The sequence below is a fragment of the Aythya ferina genome (assembly GCF_964211825.1).
Source record: "Aythya ferina genome assembly, contig: HAP1_SCAFFOLD_434, whole genome shotgun sequence".
Classification (NCBI taxonomy): Eukaryota; Metazoa; Chordata; class Aves; order Anseriformes; family Anatidae; genus Aythya; species Aythya ferina.
In genome coordinates, this window is record NW_028181144.1 from 39,598 (window position 1) to 61,453 (window position 21,856).

Sequence of the window (21,856 nt, forward strand, 5' to 3'; positions counted from 1 at the left end):
AAGCAAGACCGCTGTGAGTTGTATGCATTATCTACACTTCAAAGATAACCCCAACTCACCCCCCAAAATCTACTTTATGAAACTTAGGAATTTTTATCTCAGCTGAGCTTAAGTTGACAAGTTCTAATGTAAGCTCAGGTCTGCAAATTCTAAGGGGATAATACCACAAAGTCTTACGATCACATGTGTGCTGTGTTTTCTCAGTATTTCACCTGAATTAGGAACACAATAAACACTCCCGAATACATCGTAGGTGAGAAATTCTCGATGGAGCAAATCTATGTTTCAAGCAATCCATTTGTTTTAGAAAAGAACATCTCAGAAGGTTTAACAGGTTCAACTCGGCAAGTGGAATCATCAAGTTTCAGTCCGTTTTCTTTAGATTCAGTAACTAACCTAATAGCACCATTTAGTGAATCTGTTTTTGGCAGCTCATGCTGGGATCTTCCTTTGTCAGCATTCTGACAGGAAGAATTGGAATGCTGCAATGTACGGACTACCTTTCCAACCAAAATTCCATTAGAGGACATTGCATTGCATTTCAAATTCCTTTGAAATAAGCCCTTTGACTCCTCCTCAGATTTTCCTGAAGATTCTGCACCATAAGGGACTGTGTTATCAGAGCTGAGTTTAGGATTTTCATTCACTGTTGGCTCCACAAAAATTTCATCAGAAACTTTTTTGTTTGTTTGCATTTGCTTCATTTGCATTACCGAATTTGTAATTGTGGATGAAGGAACAGCCTGGTAGAGATCTTCATCCTCCACAGCACTGCTAAGAAAGTCAGGCTGTGACACAGTCTGACGAGCAGGCAATTTATTGTGAATACTGATGGTGATCTTCTGTTTTCTTGACGTATCAGTCATTGAAGGCCTGGTAATTGCCTGGTTTTGAACACAGGCCATTGGTGGTGCTGAAGATGGCCTTTTTAGGGTGACACCAGTGGTCTTTGTGTCCTCTTTTATGGATCCATTTCCATTTAAACGGCTTGAATTCTGTATTTAAAAAGAAGAAATTGCAAGATGGATTAACGCAAACACTGCATGTAACATTTTGAAACACAAAACTCTCCTACTGAGTGTTTCTACAAATGGTCTTAACACCTAAAAAGAAAAACACACTGCCCTTTAAGGATAAATGCAAGTCCAATAAGCGTATTCAATTCCTGCTTTTGGTTTACTGCAGATTGGTATCAAATTAACATCATCTTTGAAAAACAGCCAAGCAACTTAACATTACCTGCTGCTATTCCCAAATATATTTATTTTCCCCTTTAAACATACCCTGAAAAGCCTGAAGTAATCGTTCTGGTGCTCAGGAATAAGACATTTAGTTTTCCCTGTCTTAGCTAAAGTGACGAGGATAGGAAAAACAAGTCCTCTTTTAAATGATTTGAGGATTAGTACACTCTGCTTAAATAGTCAAAGAGCGTAGCTCTCTGTGCTTTAGAAAGCTGTCTTGGAGGTATAAAGTAATGGAGTCGCATGGCTGCACAATTTAGCGGTAACCACTGTTTGAATGACTCTGGCTGTAGCATGAGGGCTGTGAAGAAAGCTGCAGCGTGGGAAGGAAAACAAAACTAAGATGCCGAAAACCAAACAAAAAACCCCACACCAAACCCCAAACCCACTAGCAGTTTGGTGCCGTTATCTGCCCTCCCGCTTCCCTGAATTACCTTAATCATATGAGGAAGAAGTCGTGGTCCCAGAAATCCAGCCTGCTTACTATTAGCCCCCTGCTGACCAGGAGGGAATGAACAGGGATAAGATGGTGCTGGCAAGTAAAACGCACGTTCTCCAAGTGTCAAATCATAGCGCCTTCAGAAAAGAGCAGTGATCGTAGTTTAGTTTTTCTTTCAGCCTACTCTTGGATTAAATCCCATCCTATCATTTTAGAGGAACAGCTCATACGATATGGAAGCCTTCTCTACAGAAGGCTTCGCCAAGACTACAGACTGAAAAGTAGAGAACAGTCTTCCTACTAAGACTATCACTTGCAGAGCAATAATTCATTCTTACACCACAGATGACCTTCATTTCTCTCCTTCTCTAAAGTAGCCAGCTACAGATAACACAGAGATAGCAATTTACATGAGTGCTGCAGTTTAAGGCCAAGCAACAAAAGATAATAAACGACACAGAGAATTTCAGGTTAGACAGAACTGAATTAGACAAATAATAATCTTCTCCCGGGATAGCAAGAAAAACACTTGCAAAACAGAAAAATATCAATAACAGGAAAGTAAATCTCTTCTGAACACAATTTAAGATTTGTTATTACCTGATATAAAAAAGTATGTAAGCTTGCTGACCAAGAACTCTTTTAATGTCAGTACGCACTACTTTAGCATCATTCATCTGATACCAAAGTCCATTACCAGCCTGCAAATAAAGACAATGATTTCTTTAGGTGAATTGCACGTTTTCCAATTGAAATCACGGATAGGAACAAAATACACACATGTCAAATAAAAATATAATGAAATCTTTTTCCCTAGAAACAGTAGCTGCTAGTCATGCTTTAATTGGTTTGCCAGCACAACCTTTACCCTGTTAGAAATGCTGTTGACTTCTACCTTTACATAGCATATATAGTGTCCTGAGTGACAGCTGACACCGTGATGTACCAGCACCGCGTATAAGGCATAGAGCAGTGGTTCTCCCATTGACTGCGACATGTAGGCTCTCAGGTCCAAATACTCCGGATATTTCACCTCCTAAAGAGACATCAAGAAGATAGAAAAATTATCCCAGAGTACTTCGTGGACTAGCCAGAGAAAAACACTTCCAAAAAACACAGACTAGAATTGATTTCTAGAATATATTTCTCGAATATATTTCTTGATTCACTACAAATAAGTCTTCCCATAAACAACGGTTAAGACTAGAAGTTGCAGAGAACTGTTTCCTGATGAATCAGCCTTCTCAGAGGAAAGCATATGCTTCTTGTCAAGCGGGAACTTTATTGATATTAAGAGAAAGAATAAGCCATAGTCGTTAGTCTACAATTATTGTCTGAAAATATTAACAACTTTCAGCTTTGGGGGATGTCCCATTACACAATGATATAGTTGCATTACAGTGGTAAATATACCTTGTTGATCTTTCCACCTGTGAAATCTGCAAATCTTTTCAGTGATATTGTGAGAACCTTGGAAGAACGGTGTATGGTAAATCTCTTGGATGCAGGAACCATCTTTTTACACCTTAAAACCAAGCAGAGATAAGTGTTTGAAGGCATCTTCTTTTTTCGCCCCCAAAACAAACTCCTTTTAATGTCTCACGCATGCCTATGCTATTTGAATGATATTTACTTGCATAATAGGTTGGTCTTTTTTCTTTTCATAAACCCATGCACTGCGTGTCAGGTTTGTTAATACACAGAAGAAGGTCAATTTTCCCAACAACTCAGAGCATAGCGGGAACAGGAATCTCTCACAAAAGGGTATGACCAGGTTGGATGGCAAGGTACCATTTCTTGGTCTACAAAAGTGGCTATTTGAACTCCAATCCTGGAAACATTCTTTCAGCTTTCAAGGGGAATACAAATACTGAAAGCGGAACGAGAGAGCCTTGGTCCCCAGGGCTAGAAATTGCAAATAATCTCCAACATAGGTCGACTATCAACATCAAAAATACAACAGAAGCACATGGTCATTCTACAGGAGGGAGACATTTAACAGTAGGAAGTCTTCATGTACTGAGCTTGTCTGGAAAGACACTGAAACCATCTGCCATCCTTTGAAACAAAATAGTTCAGTTTGACACATTGCCCGCTCCAAGGTAGGACCTACGGTGTAAGCAGTGAAAATTAGCCACTAGCCCAGAGAACAACGGAAACTGGGCAGTTTACATCAAGAAAAGTACTGTCGAGAGCTAATAAATAGAAAGAACAAAAGTAGCCCTTTTTGAATTCTAATGGCAAAATAAGGCCAGAGAATTGCAAACCCATAGGGAATGCCTATGAACAAGACTTCCCCCTTCCAAAGAAACAAAAATCCAAGTCTTTTATAAACTTCCACAAAACTTGTAAGTAGATCCAAAGTTTAGAGGTAGTCCAACAGAGTCATGCAACATAGAAAACTGACATCTAGGATTAAGACCTAATTCGTCAAAATCTTACTCGCTACATTTATAGCAATTCTCTCCATCCAGCTCTTCAGGTTTCACAAAGAGTTCCAGAGCTCTGCTAACAGACGAAACCGCCTAGAGCAGCGAGAAAGAAGAGCGCAAAGTCACCGTAATTCAGAATTCCAGAGACATACTAGTAGTTTATAAGAGAATCTTACTAACATACTCAAGCGATCTACTAGGAGCACTGTGAAGAAGGAGGCAGAAAGAGCATGCTCAGCATTGACCTCACCTGGAAGGCATTTGACTTTGGAACAAATACTTTTCCAGTAGCCTAGACAGCATCTACAGTGTACTTTGTCATCAATACTGGGGACAAATTCATCAGTCTAACAATTAGATGTACATTGAGGTAGAACAACAAAGAAGTATGACAGCATTATAATTTTTGCAGAAAGAGAATTCTTTCCCCTTAAACCCCATGCAAATGTGGAGACTATTTACATGGGTTCCACGGAAGGACAAAGTCCAATCCACTTCCTTAGCACCACCAAGCTCTTACGTTTTAACATTATATGTGGTTTGGTTTTTTAAGTTAAACAAGTTTAATTTAGAAAGTTATGCATGTACTTAAACATCATGAATTATATTTAGAAAACATCTTACCTTTATATCCAAAGTGATATCAAGAAATGCCTCATACGTATCCGAAACTGCTTTGCAATTCAAGCACTTCACTGGAAGCAAAATATAAATGCTTAACATTATGTGAAGGAGACTAACTGTCCAAATTCAAGTTGTTGACAGATACTAATTTAGACAAACTACAGACTGCTTTACTACCGACAAAAGTCACAGATCAGTTCTAAGGACAGGAATATTTTTTCAAGTACCTCTCGATCTTAGAAATCCTCCAAATATTTGATGAATGATGGTGGTAGCTTGAGAAGATCTGTCCAATCTGGAAATAAATTATAATCAGACCTCAGAAGATTTAAGGCACAGAGTCAACTCTTCAAAGAGTTTGATGAAAACCAAGGATGATGTAGACTTTCGTTGCTGATAGTAAATAAGGCACTAAAAGGTGCTAGAGATCATTTCTGAGAGTAAATAAAGGACTAGAAGGTGCTAGAGAATGTATGAAAGTGAACTTGTTTATGCTTACTCGGTGCTTCCGTTCAAGCACGCTTCCTGCATAGCATCAACAGTATAGCGCAAGAACTCGTGTGCGTCTTCTTGACTGCCAAAACGGAAATGTTGTCCTATTCCTAAATAAGAAGATGATAGTATTGACCTCATTTAAAAATGAAATCATTCTTGTATTTCTAAAATCTCTCTTCATTGGAGTGTTAAAACCACTTAGACACATCAAATAATTATTTGAAGATTACAAGCTATCGAAAAGAAACACATCTGAAGCCACTTACGACTGAGATTACTGATAACATGCGTAGGCTCGATGGCATCAACAGTGCAACGCAGGGCCTGGTTAATGTGAGTCTCCATCGTGCACATCATGCAAAAATCTTGTTCACGACCTGAAGAGTGAAAGAGCAAAGCATCCCAGTCCAGCGAAATATCCAGAACTACAAACATCTAAGTACAATTTAAACTATAGATACAATATCCACTCTCCTTGCTACATTCTATTCTCCCAAGATGCCAATGTCCCAACAGTCTTGTAACATTTCATTTCACACAACTTGACAGAAGAAAAATATCCACTAAGCCTGTATTCAAATGCATTTTGTGATGAGAAATCTAAAAGACTACTGCAAAGTCGCAGTTGTAAAGGCTGACAGGAATGTGAACTCCACAGGCTGCAAAATGTATTACTCTCTAAAATTACTACCAAATGCATTACTGTCCAATGCACTTCATTATTCCCATGAAGCAATAAATAATCCTTTAATAAACAAACAAACAAACAAACAAACAAATAACTAACTAAATAAATAAAACATGGTGCATTAATTGCACTCCATATGCTATTCGGAGCCCACTGCTAATACAGTGCTCAAAGCCAGCTGCTACAGGTAAAATCAGGCAAATAAGCTTATCTCACAGAATCACTGCTGTTCTTTCACCTTCAGAGCTATCCAACAGATTCAAAATACTGTTAGAAAGTACTCACATGACTGGCTGTGCTCAAGAGAAAGCATGTAATTGGCAAGTGGGGGTGTGTAGGTCAAACACTGTAGAGTAGCATTAAGAAAACATGTGTTGCCAAGATTGTACAGGCCAACTCCAACACTTTGTGTTTCTCGCCAATCCATACAAATCTTCTCAGGTGGAAAAAGAATGCTCTGTGGCGGAGCAATTCCATCATTAACGACTGCAAGAAAGTTAAATTTAAAAAGAGATCTTGTTTGTTTGTTTCGAAGAAAGGTATTTAAAAAAATACTATTCTGCAGGAGCACCTAGAGGAGCTAGCTACAATCCAAACCAGAAAAACTTATTGCAGACAGCTTTAATACCACCAAATTCAAATTGGCTGGTCAACACAATGTTTTGGGGAAAAAAAAAAAAAAAAAAAAAAAAAACAATTTTAGTCAACCATTTTAATTCTTCTAAGGCAAGGCTAACTGCCATTCTGTTTGTAGCACCTAACGCCAAGTTCCTCTCCATCTATAATCTTTAACCTGATTAACTCAACTACTGTTTTTTTCCTTATTATAACTTAAACCACAAACTTAGACTTGAAATTATACGGTAAAAACGTAAAAACTAGGAACTAGGAATGACGGTACCCCTACAGATACCAGATCTTTTCCTGAGCAATGTTATCCTTCAAAAAACCTGTGAAAAATGGAAGCTGTGAATAGCAACAATCAAACACTTTTCTCTGCAAAACAGAAAAGACATGGAGGAATCTGTGCATTACAAAAAGCTCCCCGTATTTCTCTGTTGACTGTAAATATATCAAAATTAATTTCTGTAACATCAGTCACTTCAGTTGCCTTAGGGGATTCGCTTTTGAAGTCTTTCTTCACAGTAGTCCCCTTCTCTATCAGTGCAACAAGTAAGAACTGCATTTTCTACTTTTGCTTTGAAGACAATGGAGGCAGGATAGAACGCACACTTACTTAGATCTCTTGGGGCAAAAGCCTTAGATTTTTCAGATGACCTACAGTAAATAGCACCTCCACGTCCTTGGGCCACAGAGACTTGGCTTGAATCTTCTGCAGGCACTATCCGGCCCCAGTTGGCGGTGCGTGACATCAGTATTTTAGGACTTGGTTTCTTGGATTTGCCAGACCGCCTTGAAGAGGGCTTTTTAGGCTTTGAAGATTTGGGCTTCTTAGCTACGGTCATTGTTCACATCTGCGACAGAGACAGAAGTTCTGGTTGACGTAAGACTATCAAGAAGCACTCCAAGAAGAAAAGAGTAACAGAAGTCCTGTCACTTAATCTCAAAGAAACAGCCTTAAGAACTAAATCGCTGGTATGAATGATTTAAAAAGAATCCCCAAACTAAACACACAAAGTGAAAATTTCCATCTAAACTCTATCAGTATTACTTTTCGCTTCTGCAGAACTAGTGGCTGATGCCATTTCTTTCCCTTCCGTAGGATTTTAATCCATTACAACTCTGGAGTCTTTTTAATATAAAAATGTAGAAGACATTCTCTGAGGGGAATCAGTTATTTATTGATTTCCGGAGTTGCGCAATTATCTGTTAATTAGTACCTATGATCTAATAGATAATTGTTGCAATTATCTATTGCTGGCATTAGTAATGGAACACTATTACTTCACTGCCTGCGTTTTTCTGTTTCGTCTGCACAAAGGTACCCAGAACTCACTGCTACTTTTCTTCTGTCTTTCCAGGGCTCGCCCTCTACCTCACTGTCTACTGCACCAGTCATGAGGGGTTTGTTGTGATTCTATAATGAGCCTAGCTTTTAAATACACCTTTCATGGGCGTCACTTGGTGATAGCAAGTTAATCTGTGAGGGCTCCTCAGTCTACATCATGCGGTCGCTTTTTCCAGGTGAAAAAGCGGAGCTGTAAGTGGCAGTACACCAAAGCCCTGGCATGCTGAGATCCAAGAGGAGAGATGTTTGGCCCTCCTTTTCACTCCTGGGAACCATATACCTCAAAACCCACAGAGGATGGGCTATATCTCAGAGAAATCTTCGGAAAGGAGAGCATGAAGAGCATGTTTGCAAATTTATTTCTCCCTGGGCTTCTTCTGCTTCTCCAAGAAAGACGAGTTTGAATATAACTTTGGCAGCAGTACTTCTGGTGTTTTACTCCTACCACATTTAAAACTCCTACGACAAACTGAAAAGTTAGACTAAAAAGCAGCTCTTTCCGTTCTCCTTTCTAAAGTTGCACGCTTTCCTCATGCAAAACAACAGGGGAATGTAAGCTAGAAACGGAAATGCTGAATGTAAAACAAAACAAAACAAACCTCAGCCCTCCAGGACAAAAGCCAATAACTGCTACAAAGTCCTTTTTAAAATGCTGATTAGGTTTCAAGGTGATACCGCTTTAAATAAGCGTAGTTGTGTGTCCATAGGCAGAAGCTGAATAATGACAGGATGAACTTCTATACTTCATGTTTTGTTACTGTCTTACTGTAGCACACAGGGACTTGTTACCTTTAGGGAAACCACTAACCTCATGGAGGGTTTAAAACATAAGCTAGTTTGTTATACCAAAATGACGGAGAGAACAAAGCATAAAGTGCTTTCAGATTTCTAGCACGCCTTGATTGCTGTCCATTAAACTTCAGACACGTTAAACAAAACACAGTAAATAAGAAAACTCCTAGTCCCACAGCTGGCAAATTGTGTGCAGAGGTTGTAATTAGAACTTTTTTGCCTTGACGTTTTACATTTAAAATTGATTTTAAATCCATTCTATACACACTTTCCATTCCTGAAAAAACAATACGCAAACCTGACAAATGCATTTACATGAGAAATGAAGTCGTCCTTGTCCGATTGGAAGACTAAGGTGACAGCTCCTGGGCTCAGGGATAAGCTCCGATCTTCACCAGTGACAGCTCCTTTTTTAGGATTGAAAGGGAAAATGTTTCAGCAACACATTGGAAACATACTTAAGGGACAAGAAACAAAATCAAGACTGCAGTGAGAAGGAGAACAGAAAAACAATACTGGGGAAAATGGGAAGGGAAGGGAAGGGAAGGGAAGGGAAGGGAAGGGAAGGGAAGGGAAGGGAAGGGAAGGGAAGGGAAGGGAAGGGAAGGGAAGGGAAGGGAAGGGAAGGGAAGGGAAGGGAAGGGAAGGGAAGGGAAGGGAAGGGAAGGGAAGGGAAGGGAAGGGAAGGGAAGGGAAGGGAAGGGAAGGGAAGGGAAGGGAAGGGAAGGGAAGGGAAGGGAAGGGAAGGGAAGGGAAGGGAAGGGAAGACCTTGATCTTTATACTGACCAATGAGATAAGCCTTACACATTTTTAAGTTTATTTTTGACAACTGATTGAGGTGTTACCAGCTATTAAGTACGATTCAAGAGCAAATATTAACACTAGAAAGAAGAAATCCGATCCACCACCACTGTTTCAAAATACATCCATTTCTCATTTGGAGATGACGTCTCTCTGGCAAGGTAGTAGAAAAACTGTAAATACCGATAGAGCTTCCTCTCCCGATGTTCCATATACATACCGATGCTGTTCCTACACCTACGCTCTGAGCATAAATTTATGTTGACATGAGTGACAAGAGAGGGTGTTACTCCTCTCTTTGTTTGCCTTGAGAGACACACCTCTTGTCCATTGAAAAGTAAATTCAAGATTCCAGATCACTTAAGACAGTTGCTATCCCCCCATTCAGAGTTCTGCAGCAGCACTCTTCAGATGTGTTTAGCAGTCTCTTTAGAAAATGTTATCACTTAGGACCTGCTTCTCAGTAGGTCCACGTTTGGCCTCCGCTTAGCAGAGAGTCAATCCCAGCTTAAGCTTTCGTACAAGAGCCCCTTCACGAAACGGAGTTGAACCCTGACATAACTGAGTTGAACCTTTAACCTTGAAGCTTCCTTAAAGAAGAAAGCAGCACCCAGGCCAGGAAATAGAAATTAATCGTCACTTTACCCTGAAACGCAGTGGGCTATTCTGTGCTGGCAGGATTGCTGCCGGGCTGGCCGACGAGGCGGCGGGCAGCTCCCCGGGGCCACAGGGCCTGGCACAGGGAGCCGCCGGGGGTCTCCAAGGTCCGGGAACAGCGGCAACAGCGGCAACAGCAGGGACAGAGGGGACAGCAGCGACAGCAGCAGCCACCTCAGCCGGGGCCGTCTCCACAACCGCCACAACGGCCTCGGAACGCCGCCGAACTCGGAGCTCCAGCGTGACGCCTTGTGAACCTGGCCGCGCTGCTCATGGCTAAAACCAGAGCGTTTCCTCCGGCGTGTGTTTACTGTCGGTGCCGGATCGGCCCTCACCCCGAGCTCTCCCTGCCGGGAGGGCTTTGGGGTTGGGGTTTCCCTCCCGCCGCCGCCGCGGGCAGGCCCTGCGCGCAAGGGGTCCGCGCTGGGGAGCAGCATCTCACCCGCGGCGAGAGACCGAGGGCACGACATGAAAAAGCCCCGACACAAAAATGCCACGACATGCGGCCGAGGCGGCGGGGAGACGGCTCTGAGGGAGCTGCCACTTCGCCCCGCCGTCCTCCCCTCCCGGGCCGCCCCGCCGAGCCCCGTGCGCCTCAGGCGCTGCGCTGAGGGGGTGGCTGGCTACTGAGACAGCTGCCCAGGGCACTGCTCATGGCACCGAGCCTGACGGAGGTCAACAAGTGTTGAACAATGCTCTCAGACATCGGGTCTCACTTTGGGGTGGTCCTGTGTGGAGCCACGAGTTGGACTTGGTGATTATTGGGAGTCCTTTCCACCTTGGGATGTTCTCTGATTCTAGGTCAGCAATCCAGTAGCTGATGAGAAGTGTGGAGTCATTCAAAGGGAAGAGAGAGCACAACACTTCTCGTTTGCAGAAGCGGCTATTTGGTAACCAAACCGATGATTCCTTTGCTTCTAGAGCAACTAACAGCAGGGATCCGCTTTACAATGGAGGGAAAAGAGTCGTTGGCATGTCATGTGAAGTAACCTTCAAATCCCAGAGGATGATTTTGTTGGAACTTTATTCAGCTGAAAACACGGAAGCCTTGCTTCTGCTTGTGTTAGTTACAGCTCCAGTTTACTTTGGTTGGGAGGGAAGGCATTCCAGGCTAATGTGCTGTACCTGTTCCTTCAGCTCATTGTCCATAAACGGAGGAGCAAATGAAATCAGTTTAATCTCCATTAAATGCAGCAGACAAAGCGGAGTAGAGGGCGATCTAGCACTTAATTTTTCCTGTAAGCAGGAAACCCAGAACTCAACAACACTTTTCAAATCTTGTCCTGCAGTAAATGACCAGCTGAGTGAAGCTTGCATTTAGAGGATGTGCTCCTACAGTAGACGGAAATAGCTTTTCCTCTTCACAAGTGCAACTGAGTGGTGGACTGGCAGCTACGTGGTTAACTAGTTGTGCCAAAGGGGTTGTGTTGAATGCACAGAAAAATATGCAGGAATAAATAAACAGCAGAGGGTTGTCTGTAGGCATGACACCGAGTACAGATGTTGTCTGCAGGTTCGTGCAGAGTGCACCGCGCCAATAAGCACCCAGAGTCGGAATGCACACGAAGGTCTTTTAATTATATAATTACTTATAGAACTCTGCAGAGTCAGGTACTTGGCCATCTTTCGCAAAGCAAGCACACCTCTGACTCGAATCACCGTCATTTATACACAGGAAACTTGTGAAAACTCTCTCTTTGGCTCCTTTGGATTGGTTATTACAGCTCACCTAACTTATCTCCACTGAGCTTGTGCATTACAGAGGAATACCGGGGGGGAGGGGGAACAGGAGAGGGGGGACACACACCGAATCCCACATTAGCATAGATTAGCATTTTGACAGGTGTGATTTTTAATGTGCTAATGACCCTTAATGAGAAAAAGGTTACTATAGGTCAGTCTGGAGCTGGTGTTCTCCTTCCTGTTTTTTCCCTTTTAGCCCTTCTCTTCCTTGCTTCTGCTAGCTCAAGGCTACCTGTCTCTCTCCTTCTTTATTTTCTCAGCTAAAAGACTGCACAAGCTACACGCCTCCCTATTTGCTTCAACATTTCCTTGTTTTGTTTTTTTTTTTCCCAGCTCTGGGACGACACAGGTGTGGTTTGATATTTGCCAGTATAGCTAAAACTCACGCCAGTCTGCTCACGCACAATAAGTAGTAAGATTTAAGGACTGGTTTCATCGGCTTCTTCCATACTAACATCCTTCTTATGTTTTAGATATGCTGGAGTTAAATCAACACTAAGTTACTACTTGTGGAGTAATCGCCTTAAGCGACTAGGCATCATAAGCACACCTCCATTCCAAAAGCACCCCGCCTCCAAGGTGCAACCACCCCTCACTGAGCACGCCCTCGGAATTTCTCAGAGCCTGTACCTTTAAACGCAAGTGAGATCATTTCTACCAAGCACAACCAAGATATGCACGACTAGAGTCACTCAAGCTCCACCTTAAAGATAGAAAATAATACCAATTGCTTTAAGAGAAAGGGGATGTTAGGGAAGATACTATCAGGAAGGATTCCTTCTGACATCACTCGACAGGCTGAGCCTCTCACTCCCCCACCCCCACTCCATTGGGACGCCGTGGGGTAAGATCTGAACGCTTGCTTATACCAGGCGTCTCTGTGGAATCTTAGAAATCTCTAGAGTTTTGATGCTTTTTAATGTCTTAATACCTAGGCTGTGTACCTGTGCATTTCATGCATGCTAGCTTGCTTTTGCAGACAGTGAATTTATCACTGACAATCCAAAGAACCTGTGTACCTGTCGCCGTAACAAATTGCACTTAATTGCATTCTTCCTAGCTGTGAGAGTTCTCCTTGAATGCGACTAGAGCGAGGCCGTACTGCGTTGTTGGTGAATCCGTGACCGTGATAGTTCAGCACCATGAACCCGACGGGACCCATGACGGTCAATCGGCTACACCCCTTAACGCGACACTACTAGACGAAGAAGATGACAGGGCTTGCATGCACTGCATTAGGCTTTGCATGTGAAAACACCCCCAAATAATTTCACGTGCATTTAACGTTTTTAAAGGGAAAAAAACAGGAAGGTGTAGTCTCTCTGTAAGCTACAGCCCTACATAGTTAAGGCATCAGCATTCATTCCTTTGCTTGATAGCAAAGTATGAACATACAGAAGAGTTAAATATTTTCTTTGCATTCTTAAAGGCGATTTTTCAGACTTGGGCTTCAGTTGTTGGAGTTGAAGAGATCAGTAGACATCCTTACTTTTACGTTAAGACCAAAATCTTTATCTAAGATTGTGTTATCGAACGCAACTAAACTCCCACCCCCACATGGTTTTTTTGTAACTTCGCAATGATCTTGCTGCAGTCCCACTCTAATGGTCCTTCAGTAACATGCAAACTGCCGTGGCAGATTCTGTTACAGTGCTTTTCTATTGACAGTGTGCATAACACTCAAGGTAAAGCCCCTCATTTCGCAGTGGGGACATAAAGTGTTTCTTTGGACCCTGCTGCTTCTGTTAGTACTCATTTTTTCACAAACTTGTTGAACCTGAGCCGTGCCTACTGAGCCAACGAATGCTTTGATGACACAGTATTTTGTCAAAGCAGTTTTGCTTCTTGGAGCTACAGAAGCAGCTCTGGCTACGTGATAGCGAATTGTGCTGCATTGGCAAAACCAGACTTAGCTACAGACTTACAACACTTGCTAACTCGATCTATTTCAAATCTCATTTTAACTTTAAAGGACAATCAGTTTTGTGGCTCCTGTCTTACTAATTTGCCTTGTTTTGCATGGAAGGGCAGCCTGTGAATGTTTTGCTTTATTGCGTGCTTCAAAAAAAGGCTGAGGAAGAGACTGGAGGAACCTTTTCTATTCTATGGACTTTCCCCCGAGAGTGTGGAATTGCAGGCTACTTGGATGAATGTTCCAATGTGAGTAAGGGAGCAGACCTCAGCCAAAGGAGGTGGAATCCTTGCTTAATAGTAAGTATCAGTGTGGGGACATCTTTGCTTAACGGGAGCCATTTAAACTCTTCATAGAAACAAAATAAGCTGGACATCTTATGCTTGGAAAGCAGTATGGTTACACAGCGGCTAACATAATGACTTGAGTCTTCTGCTCTGCAACTTCAGGTTTTGTTTTCAAGCAGTGCATACATCAGTTTAAGCTTTGGACAAGGAGATTTGCAATGCAAATAGTGATAAACCAGAATCAGCGGCGCTGACGAGTGTAATGGTGAAATGCAGCAAATCAAGTATTCCTGGAGAAATGTGAGATTACAAAACTAGTAAGCCATGAAGCACTTTTTTTGTTGTTGTTGGTTGTTTTTTAAATCAATTCTTATATGCTGAAATAGCACCTTCAAGAAAATCTGTTTATCTAGCCAGGTAACGGTGTCTCCCTGTAAACAGGAAGGAAATGCCAGGAGCAGCCATACCTCTTTGCTGTCAAAATAAAGAGCAAGTCGAGGCCAACATCATGCCATAGTGCAAAGGCTTGCTAAGAAAGATCATTCTAAGAGGTCTGCAAGAAAAGATGACTTACTTTGTCATAAGTTTGTCAAATAGAATGGACGAGTTAGTAGTCGAGTACCGACTGTGTCCGACTCTACAGCTGCGGCGCAGCTCCAAGTCCCTGTTTTCTCCGTGGACTCGTCTCACAGTTTTTGCACCAGCTCTACTCCTCAATGTTCTGGTGACTGAAACGCAGAAACAAAGTCTTTTGAAACAGTGAAGATGGGATTCTCCTTATTTCACCGTTGCTCTTGTAAAATGGAAACAGACAGACAAAAAAGGCACCCTGAAGTGGATTGAGTTTTCTTTACATTTCAGGTCAGAAGTTGGTGTCACAACCACTGCATTCCACTAATTTATCGCTCTGCACGTTTAAACTGTCTACTTAAAACTGGGACCTGTAGGGAAATTTTTAAAGAGACTGAAAGCTAGCCAGACAAAAACAAACGTGCAACTTTTGTTCCATGCAGGAGGGAAATCTACTCCACTTATTTCTGTCTTGGAAAAGTGAGAACAATCAACACCTTTCTCTAAGGTGTTTTCACTCCATTCATGTCAAACTGTATCTAACAGTGCTCAAAACAAACACTAGGACATTGCAAGCCTCTTCCTAAGAGGTGTATGTTTGATTACTCTGTTTATGCATGCAGCACTTCCATTTCCTGCATTAGGATCTAACAGCTCAAGGAGGGAAGAATCGTTTCAAGAGAAACACCCAAACACCACATAACTCAAACTCGTGCTTTTTAGAAAAAAGCCTGCCCATTGTTTGCCATACAGCACCCTTTGGCACAGGTTGGTTGCTTGCACTGTCATTAAAAGAGCCAAGAGGACAAGGGGAAGGGAAGAGCTACACCGCTCTGCTGCTAGGATCACAGCTAAGGTTTACTTTTGTGCTTGCCAGCTATAAAACTGAGTTTGAACTTACCAAGTATCGATTTACTTTGCACAATTAGAACAGTTTGCTTTGTGCCTACCAAGCTGCAATTCACACTGCTCCCTCCCCAAGGAATTCATAAAATCTCCTATTTGCACCTACCTCTCTTCACAGAAAAGTCACTGAGGAGTGAATTCAGCTGACTACAGAAGGCTTTGGGGCCAAATGAAAGCCATGGAGTGACCAAGTGCCATCCTCTTCAGTAACCTGCGCAAATAGGTATCCCGGGGACTTACAGCCACTTACCTGTGCTATATTCTTTTGTTCGTTCCAATTTTGGCTTTCTCAACTGCCTACATTAAGAAAGAGGACAGGGCAGAGAAGGGAGAAAAGACTTGTTGTATTAGACCCATCAAGGATGGGAAATTTCACCATGTTTACAAGCCAGTGCTCCATGGTATACAAAGAGAAGCCTGTAGGCCTCACGCAGGATCCACATCCCAAGTCTGTTGCGTGCCATATACACGCGGTTCTGTATGTACCCACATTTCCTAGCTTGCTCATGTTGAATTCTCAAAATTATGAGCAATAGCACCCAAGTGGAAAAGATACATGTCCTGGTTTCAGTTAGGACAGCGTTAGTTCTCCTCCTAGTAGCGGGTAGGTTGCTATGTTTTGGCTTAGAATGTGTGAAAGGATGTTTCGAAGAGTGCTGATACCACCCCGATGTTTCAATTGCTGCAGAGCAGTACTTACAACAAGCCAAGGACCTTTCGGTGTCTCACTGTCCTACTGGCGATCAGAATCGGCGCACAGCAACAGCTGCGAGGGGACAGACTCAGGATGGCCGACCCCAACTGGCCAAAGAATTCTATGCCTTATGGCAACACGCTGCACCATGGATAGGGCGGGGCAGCCGGGCTGCTAGGGGTTACGCTGGGCACTGGTCAGCGGGTAGTGAGCAACTGCATTGTACATCACTTGTTTTGTACACATTACTAGTAGCAGTACTATCATCATCACCATCATTATTATTATTTTCCTGTCTTAATAAACTGCCTTTATCTCAACTCGCGGGCTTCACTGTCCCGTTTCTCTCCCCCATCCCAGAGAGGGAGGTGGGAGGGTTGCAGAAGGGCTGTGTGGTGTTTAGCTGCCGGCCGGGTTAAACCACAACAACACCTCAAAGGGGTTGGGGAAAAAAACAGGTTTTTTTAGAAAAGCAGAAGACTTTCACTGAGAAGAGGGATTCTAGTTTTAAGGTACTGGTACGCCATCAGCATGCTCATAGGCCTCTGCTGATTTTAGCCGGAGGTTTATCAGGCCACAACTCACTGCACATGCTTTCTCTCTTGCTTTTCAATCTACAAATCGAACAGAGATTGAACATATAGAAATACAGTACCTTGAAAAGCATCTTCTCTTGACATTTCCCCTCAGTACCGCCATACTTTCTTCAAAGCTGGAGACTGAACACCGCAGGATGCTTTTGCTCATTGATCTTAAACGGTGTCTGTTGAAACATTCAATACTGGGAGAAGAATAATCCTAGGGAAAGAAGGAAACAAGAATATATTTATGTGAACCACGTAGACTCAGATAAAGAAATTCTGCCTCACGCAAGTTTAATTGACCCTCCTGACTTGGTAGTGGGGCAACTAATGGCAGGCAGACACTGAAACGCTGCTGTGCTCAAGAAAAACCGGGAGAGAAAAAAAAAAAAGAAAAAAAAAAAAAAGCTTTCAAAACTAAAGCTTCCCTTTCCCCACCGTTTTCTTGTGGATAACTTAAGCTTAATATCCTTGGAAAAAAGATATTGCAGCAAAACCTTTCACATAAACTTAGTGTTTCGTGAAAAACAACAACAACAAAAAAACCTTTAAATTCAATTGGAATTTTTTTCAATAAATTCAATTGGAATTTAAATTCAAAACTTTAAATTCAGATGAATTTAAATTAAAAAAATAAACTAATTAATTTAAATTAAAAAAAATTAAATTCAATTGACTGTTCAGAGGAACAGTCAAGCTTGACATTATACATCCTAGAATTAAAATCTAGTTTGAGTTTTTCTCCCATCTCCAGACCTTGCTAAAGATGCTTATTAGGAGCTCTGTCAAAAAAAGTGAAAGGCTTGTTATATCAAAGCTTCGAACCCTTCTTACTGCCCTTGACCTTCTTCACATTGCTGCTCCTACAAGGGTGAGTACTATCATTTTTAGTACGGGAGGGAAGCTGTGATATCCTTGAGTGAGGGGTCGTTCTGTTTACAAAATGAAGTTCCAGTAAGAGTACATCAAATGAACCAACTTTCTTTGAACTTTAATTCATCACTATATTGAATGAATGACCTCTGGATTTCTCTCTCCCATTTGGAAGTCAATTTGAAAACAAAATACCTCTGCCATAAAGAGCCAGGCATCAGAGACACCTGTTGCGCCTCAAGAACAGAGAAGGTATGAACGACAAGAGCAGCTGAATAAAATGCAACTTGCCATTAGAAATGGGTGTACTGGCATCTACAGGTGCCGCTGGCATCTCCTCATCTGGTTTCTCGTCTTCAGTAGCAGGGTTCTGCTGTGGTGACTTGGAGTTGTCGCATGGAGCACACGCTGCAGAGATGCGACCTTGCAAGAAAGAATAGATACCAAAGATCTTCGTCGTGCATTTTCAGTTACAAATGCAGAGACAAGTCTTCAAATCCTTAGCGTTAAAGCACGTACCTCTTTTCTCACGATATTCTTTAATTTGTTCACAAAGTCGTCCAAACTCTGTATCCATTTCGTTCCTCACCATTGAATATGCAGTGCCTTCCAAAACATAGGCGCTGTGACGATCTGAAATTTTACAGACTTTACCTGAATGTTGTCTACCAACCAATGAAACTGTTTTGATCACAGAAGAAAATTGCTTTCTTCATAGGTTGGTTCCGAAAGGTTCTCTCAGTGAATATTTTCAGCATAACAACATCGAAGTTAATTAAAACAAAAGCACAAGTTCCTTGGGAACACTTATATCACAATTCCATGCCCAAGTAGCAAAATGATAAAATATTTACAATTTGGTAAGAGATGTTCTCTGTGGATGTCCAAAATCATCTAATCCATCCGAAGTCTATTGTGCGCACACAGCATTTATCCATCTATACGTTCGACAGATTTTTTAAACTAGGGCTAAAAAGCACGTCCTCACCTGTAGATCTTTGATCCGGGTAGTACTCTAAGGCATTGTTACAGATTAGATCGATGTCCTTCAGCTAGTCTCCTGCAGCGAGGTACTGGCGCGAGTCAATTTGAGTCAGAACTGTTGAAAGATCCATCGGCTCTTTAATCCTTGTGGCATAGTCAGGTACCTGCAGATCAAATACAAGCATTCAGAGGTTTTCTTAACCTTGCACACTGTCTACCAAAATTATTCTGAAGACTTTAAATAAACGACTTCCTAAAAACTCTGAACATTTGCGATGCATCAGAAGATGCTGAAATTAACCAGTTTGCTTCTCAAAAATGGAAGGGCTTTTTCATTTTTCATTAGAGCGGCCACAAGAGGACAACAAGAAGTAGGGAGGTCAGAAGCACGTGCATGGTAGAGAAGAAACACTGAGGGTGGGAGATTCATTTCACTTTGCTTCAGAAAATCACAACAGTGAAAGCTGAGCAAGCCATCCGGCATTCTCTTTGTTGTCGACATTGAGGAAAAGGTGCATGAATTGCACCTGTGAAGTACCTATTGCAGGCATCTACTTTAGAATGAGATAACTGGGCCCTGAGGTGCTCATTTCTTCCCTCAGACCAGAAGAGGAGCCTAATGACCAGTTCAGATGAGGACATATGTATCTGTCTAGATTTTTCACAGCTCAAGAACCTAGGAGAAAAGGGGAAGAAAAGCCAGTGGAGGCCCACATGAAGACGACTTTGCTGATCCCCAGGTATATTCAAGTTACACCTGTCTTTGAAATATACGCCCCTAGTTTAGGCTTATCTCATAAATTAAGGAGAAAAAGGCATCTAAGCAGCCAATTGGAGGAAAAAGAAAACACACTGCACTTATGGTTGATTCCTATTGAGGAGTTCCAGATGAAACAGAGAACAGGATCTCAAAACTTAGTTTTACAAACTGCTGCTCCTATTCCTGTTCCCACAGGAACTGACAGTCCAAGAAAGGGCTTCAGACTTCACTCAAGTACTCCTGTAAATACTGTTTGTAATTATAAGGAAAGATCTCTGTGCTTTTCAGTGCTGTGACACGCCTACGTATCAAAGCCTTTTCACGAGCAAACTGTGTTGGCATTTGGACTGGCTTTTTAGAATGAAACCAGGGCTTTCAGTGAATAATCCCATAAGAGACATTTGAGAGTCAGCAGAAGTAAAAGCACTGCCTCTGCTTCTTGCAAAATCCTTACAGTGCAGCCCTAAAAACAAAGTTGAACCTTCCCCAAAACGCTGAGAAATACGAACACTGACAAGTTACAGACACACACGGATCAGCACTACTTTACCTTCTGTGGGTCAACGGGCTTTGCAAATTCCCTGAAACGTCTGTCAGTGGCAAGTCTGCGAGTAACGTCCCTCAAGAAAATTCAAAGGTCACGCAAGGTATCCTCCACTTCCTCCTCCAGCATCCCTACTTCTTCCTCTTGTGGCTTCTGAGGCTCAGCTGGTGGTGCTACAGGCACGACTTCCAATGTCCAATCAACTTCAATTAATCAGTACTCAAATACAAGCATATGACAAATTACTGACAGAAAATGACCAACAAAGCAAAGCCCAAAGAGCTAGTAACTTCGATAGGAAAGTTTTAGATGTACTTCTCATATCCTCCTCACCTCTTTTCTTTACAGGAGGCTTAGCCACTTCATTTAGAATTAGGTCCTCAAAAAAAGGCTGCTCTCTCTGCCCTACCAGGCAACTCAATATTGCACACTTCTCCAAATTCCGTATTAAATAATTTTTGCATCTAAAGCAGAAGGAGGAGAGACATTTCAGATTTAAGGCCACAAAAAACTCATCTTCGATTCCAAAAAGACGAGTACCTTTTCAAATTAAGAATAACCTGAAGAACACAAACTGAAAAAAGTTATCATCCTGGCCTTAAAACGCTACATTTTCACAGGCTGGCACAGCAAATTCAAATATCACCTTTAAGAATCACCTGTAGAATTAAAGCTTGCTGAAGGGATTGTACGCTACACTGGTAAAGTAATGGCTTTCACCACATCCAACAGCGCCTCCTTTGTATTTACTTGCCTTGCTGCAGCCTTTACTTAGAACCTTTATGGCTATCGAGGGAAGAGACAGGCTTCAGCAGACAAGTGAGGGCTTTTTGCTGAGTTTTTATTTCTCTACCAAAAGGTGTCTGAAGTAGCTAGTACGTCTACGTCTTCCTCCATTTTCAAGTTCTAGTAATAAAAGGTAGGTGAGGAATTTCACTACTTATTTTAGAAGGAATTTACAGCCTGTACAAAAACTTCTGTGGGAACTCAAGCACTTTCAAAGCAGTTGATAATAAACACGTCTAGGTAAGACCCGTTCTCTTCCCCCAGTGACTGAGACCAAATCATCAGAATGACAACAGCGTGGTCCTGTTTTGGGCACCTTCCCTTAATGTAAACTCTCAGAAGTCAATGAAGTTCTGCACCTACTTTTACTACAGTTTATTTAGGATTACAACTAGAATTCGATTCCAAAGTTACTTTAGCAGAAATTGGAACTCAGCTTTCCAGCTTGGAAAGCTTTGGCCTATATGAAGAAAGAAACTGATTTACTTATTTTTTTTTAATCAAAGTGTTTCAATTCTCTACTAAATTGCATTATTAGCAGTTTACCCAACATAGCATGGAATGGCAGACTGTCAGAAGAAATCTCTTCAGTAAAAACATCCTCTTGTCATTTCAAGCACTTCATATTCTTGACTGAACCACTTTGTAGCCACCAGAATTATTGTATTAATTTATTCTTTGCATGTGTGAGAAGGGGGTGAAAGTCACTTGCTTGACTCAGAAAAAACCTTAAGCAGATGCTTTCACAGTATTCTTTTTCTCTAAGCAAATTTTAAGTGATTTGTTAGGGTGCCTGAGTAATAACAGCATGCATTTAAGAAAGCACAGCATTTTGATGCTGAAAGCATTCATAAATTACAAGACACTGAAGAAATAGTAAGGAAAGTATTGACAAATACCTCTTCTGGGAGATCTGAGTGACGTACATCAGACGGAGCAAGCAGCAAAACTGGCAAAAATGCTGGAATGTTACGTAGTAGAGTTAGAAAAGTAAGTTTCAAGACAGGTCCAGCGTTGTCCCACCATAAATGGATATCTGGGACATAAATTGTGCTTGGTGCTGTCTTCTGAGCATTT

At 41.8% G+C, this 21,856-nt stretch overlaps 1 protein-coding gene and 1 long non-coding RNA gene across 2 annotated transcripts; both read right to left on the minus strand.

Annotated features, from left to right (window-relative positions):
• Window positions 1-278: 278 nt before the first annotated feature.
• LOC311429197 (ubiquitin carboxyl-terminal hydrolase 42-like) lies at window positions 279-17,044 on the minus strand (the record flags this gene model as incomplete). The annotated part of the gene is made up of 15 exons (XM_084540314.1): window positions 16,907-17,044; window positions 14,656-14,809; window positions 8,996-9,087; window positions 7,157-7,394; window positions 6,205-6,405; window positions 5,498-5,608; window positions 5,236-5,338; window positions 4,964-5,031; window positions 4,737-4,807; window positions 4,123-4,205; window positions 3,094-3,205; window positions 2,576-2,716; window positions 2,281-2,381; window positions 1,676-1,817; window positions 279-995 (listed from the first exon to the last, which is right to left on the minus strand). Exons 4-15 carry the CDS (start codon window positions 7,383-7,385, stop codon window positions 279-281), a joined length of 2,079 nt encoding a protein of 692 aa, XP_084396440.1. The 5' UTR covers window positions 7,386-7,394; window positions 8,996-9,087; window positions 14,656-14,809; window positions 16,907-17,044.
• Window positions 17,045-18,263: 1,219 nt separating this feature from the next.
• LOC311429198 lies at window positions 18,264-21,846 on the minus strand. The gene is made up of 5 exons (XR_014688180.1): window positions 21,679-21,846; window positions 20,327-20,457; window positions 20,000-20,212; window positions 18,694-18,853; window positions 18,264-18,338 (listed from the first exon to the last, which is right to left on the minus strand). It is a non-coding gene; the product is annotated as an uncharacterized lncRNA (long non-coding RNA).
• Window positions 21,847-21,856: the final 10 nt, after the last annotated feature.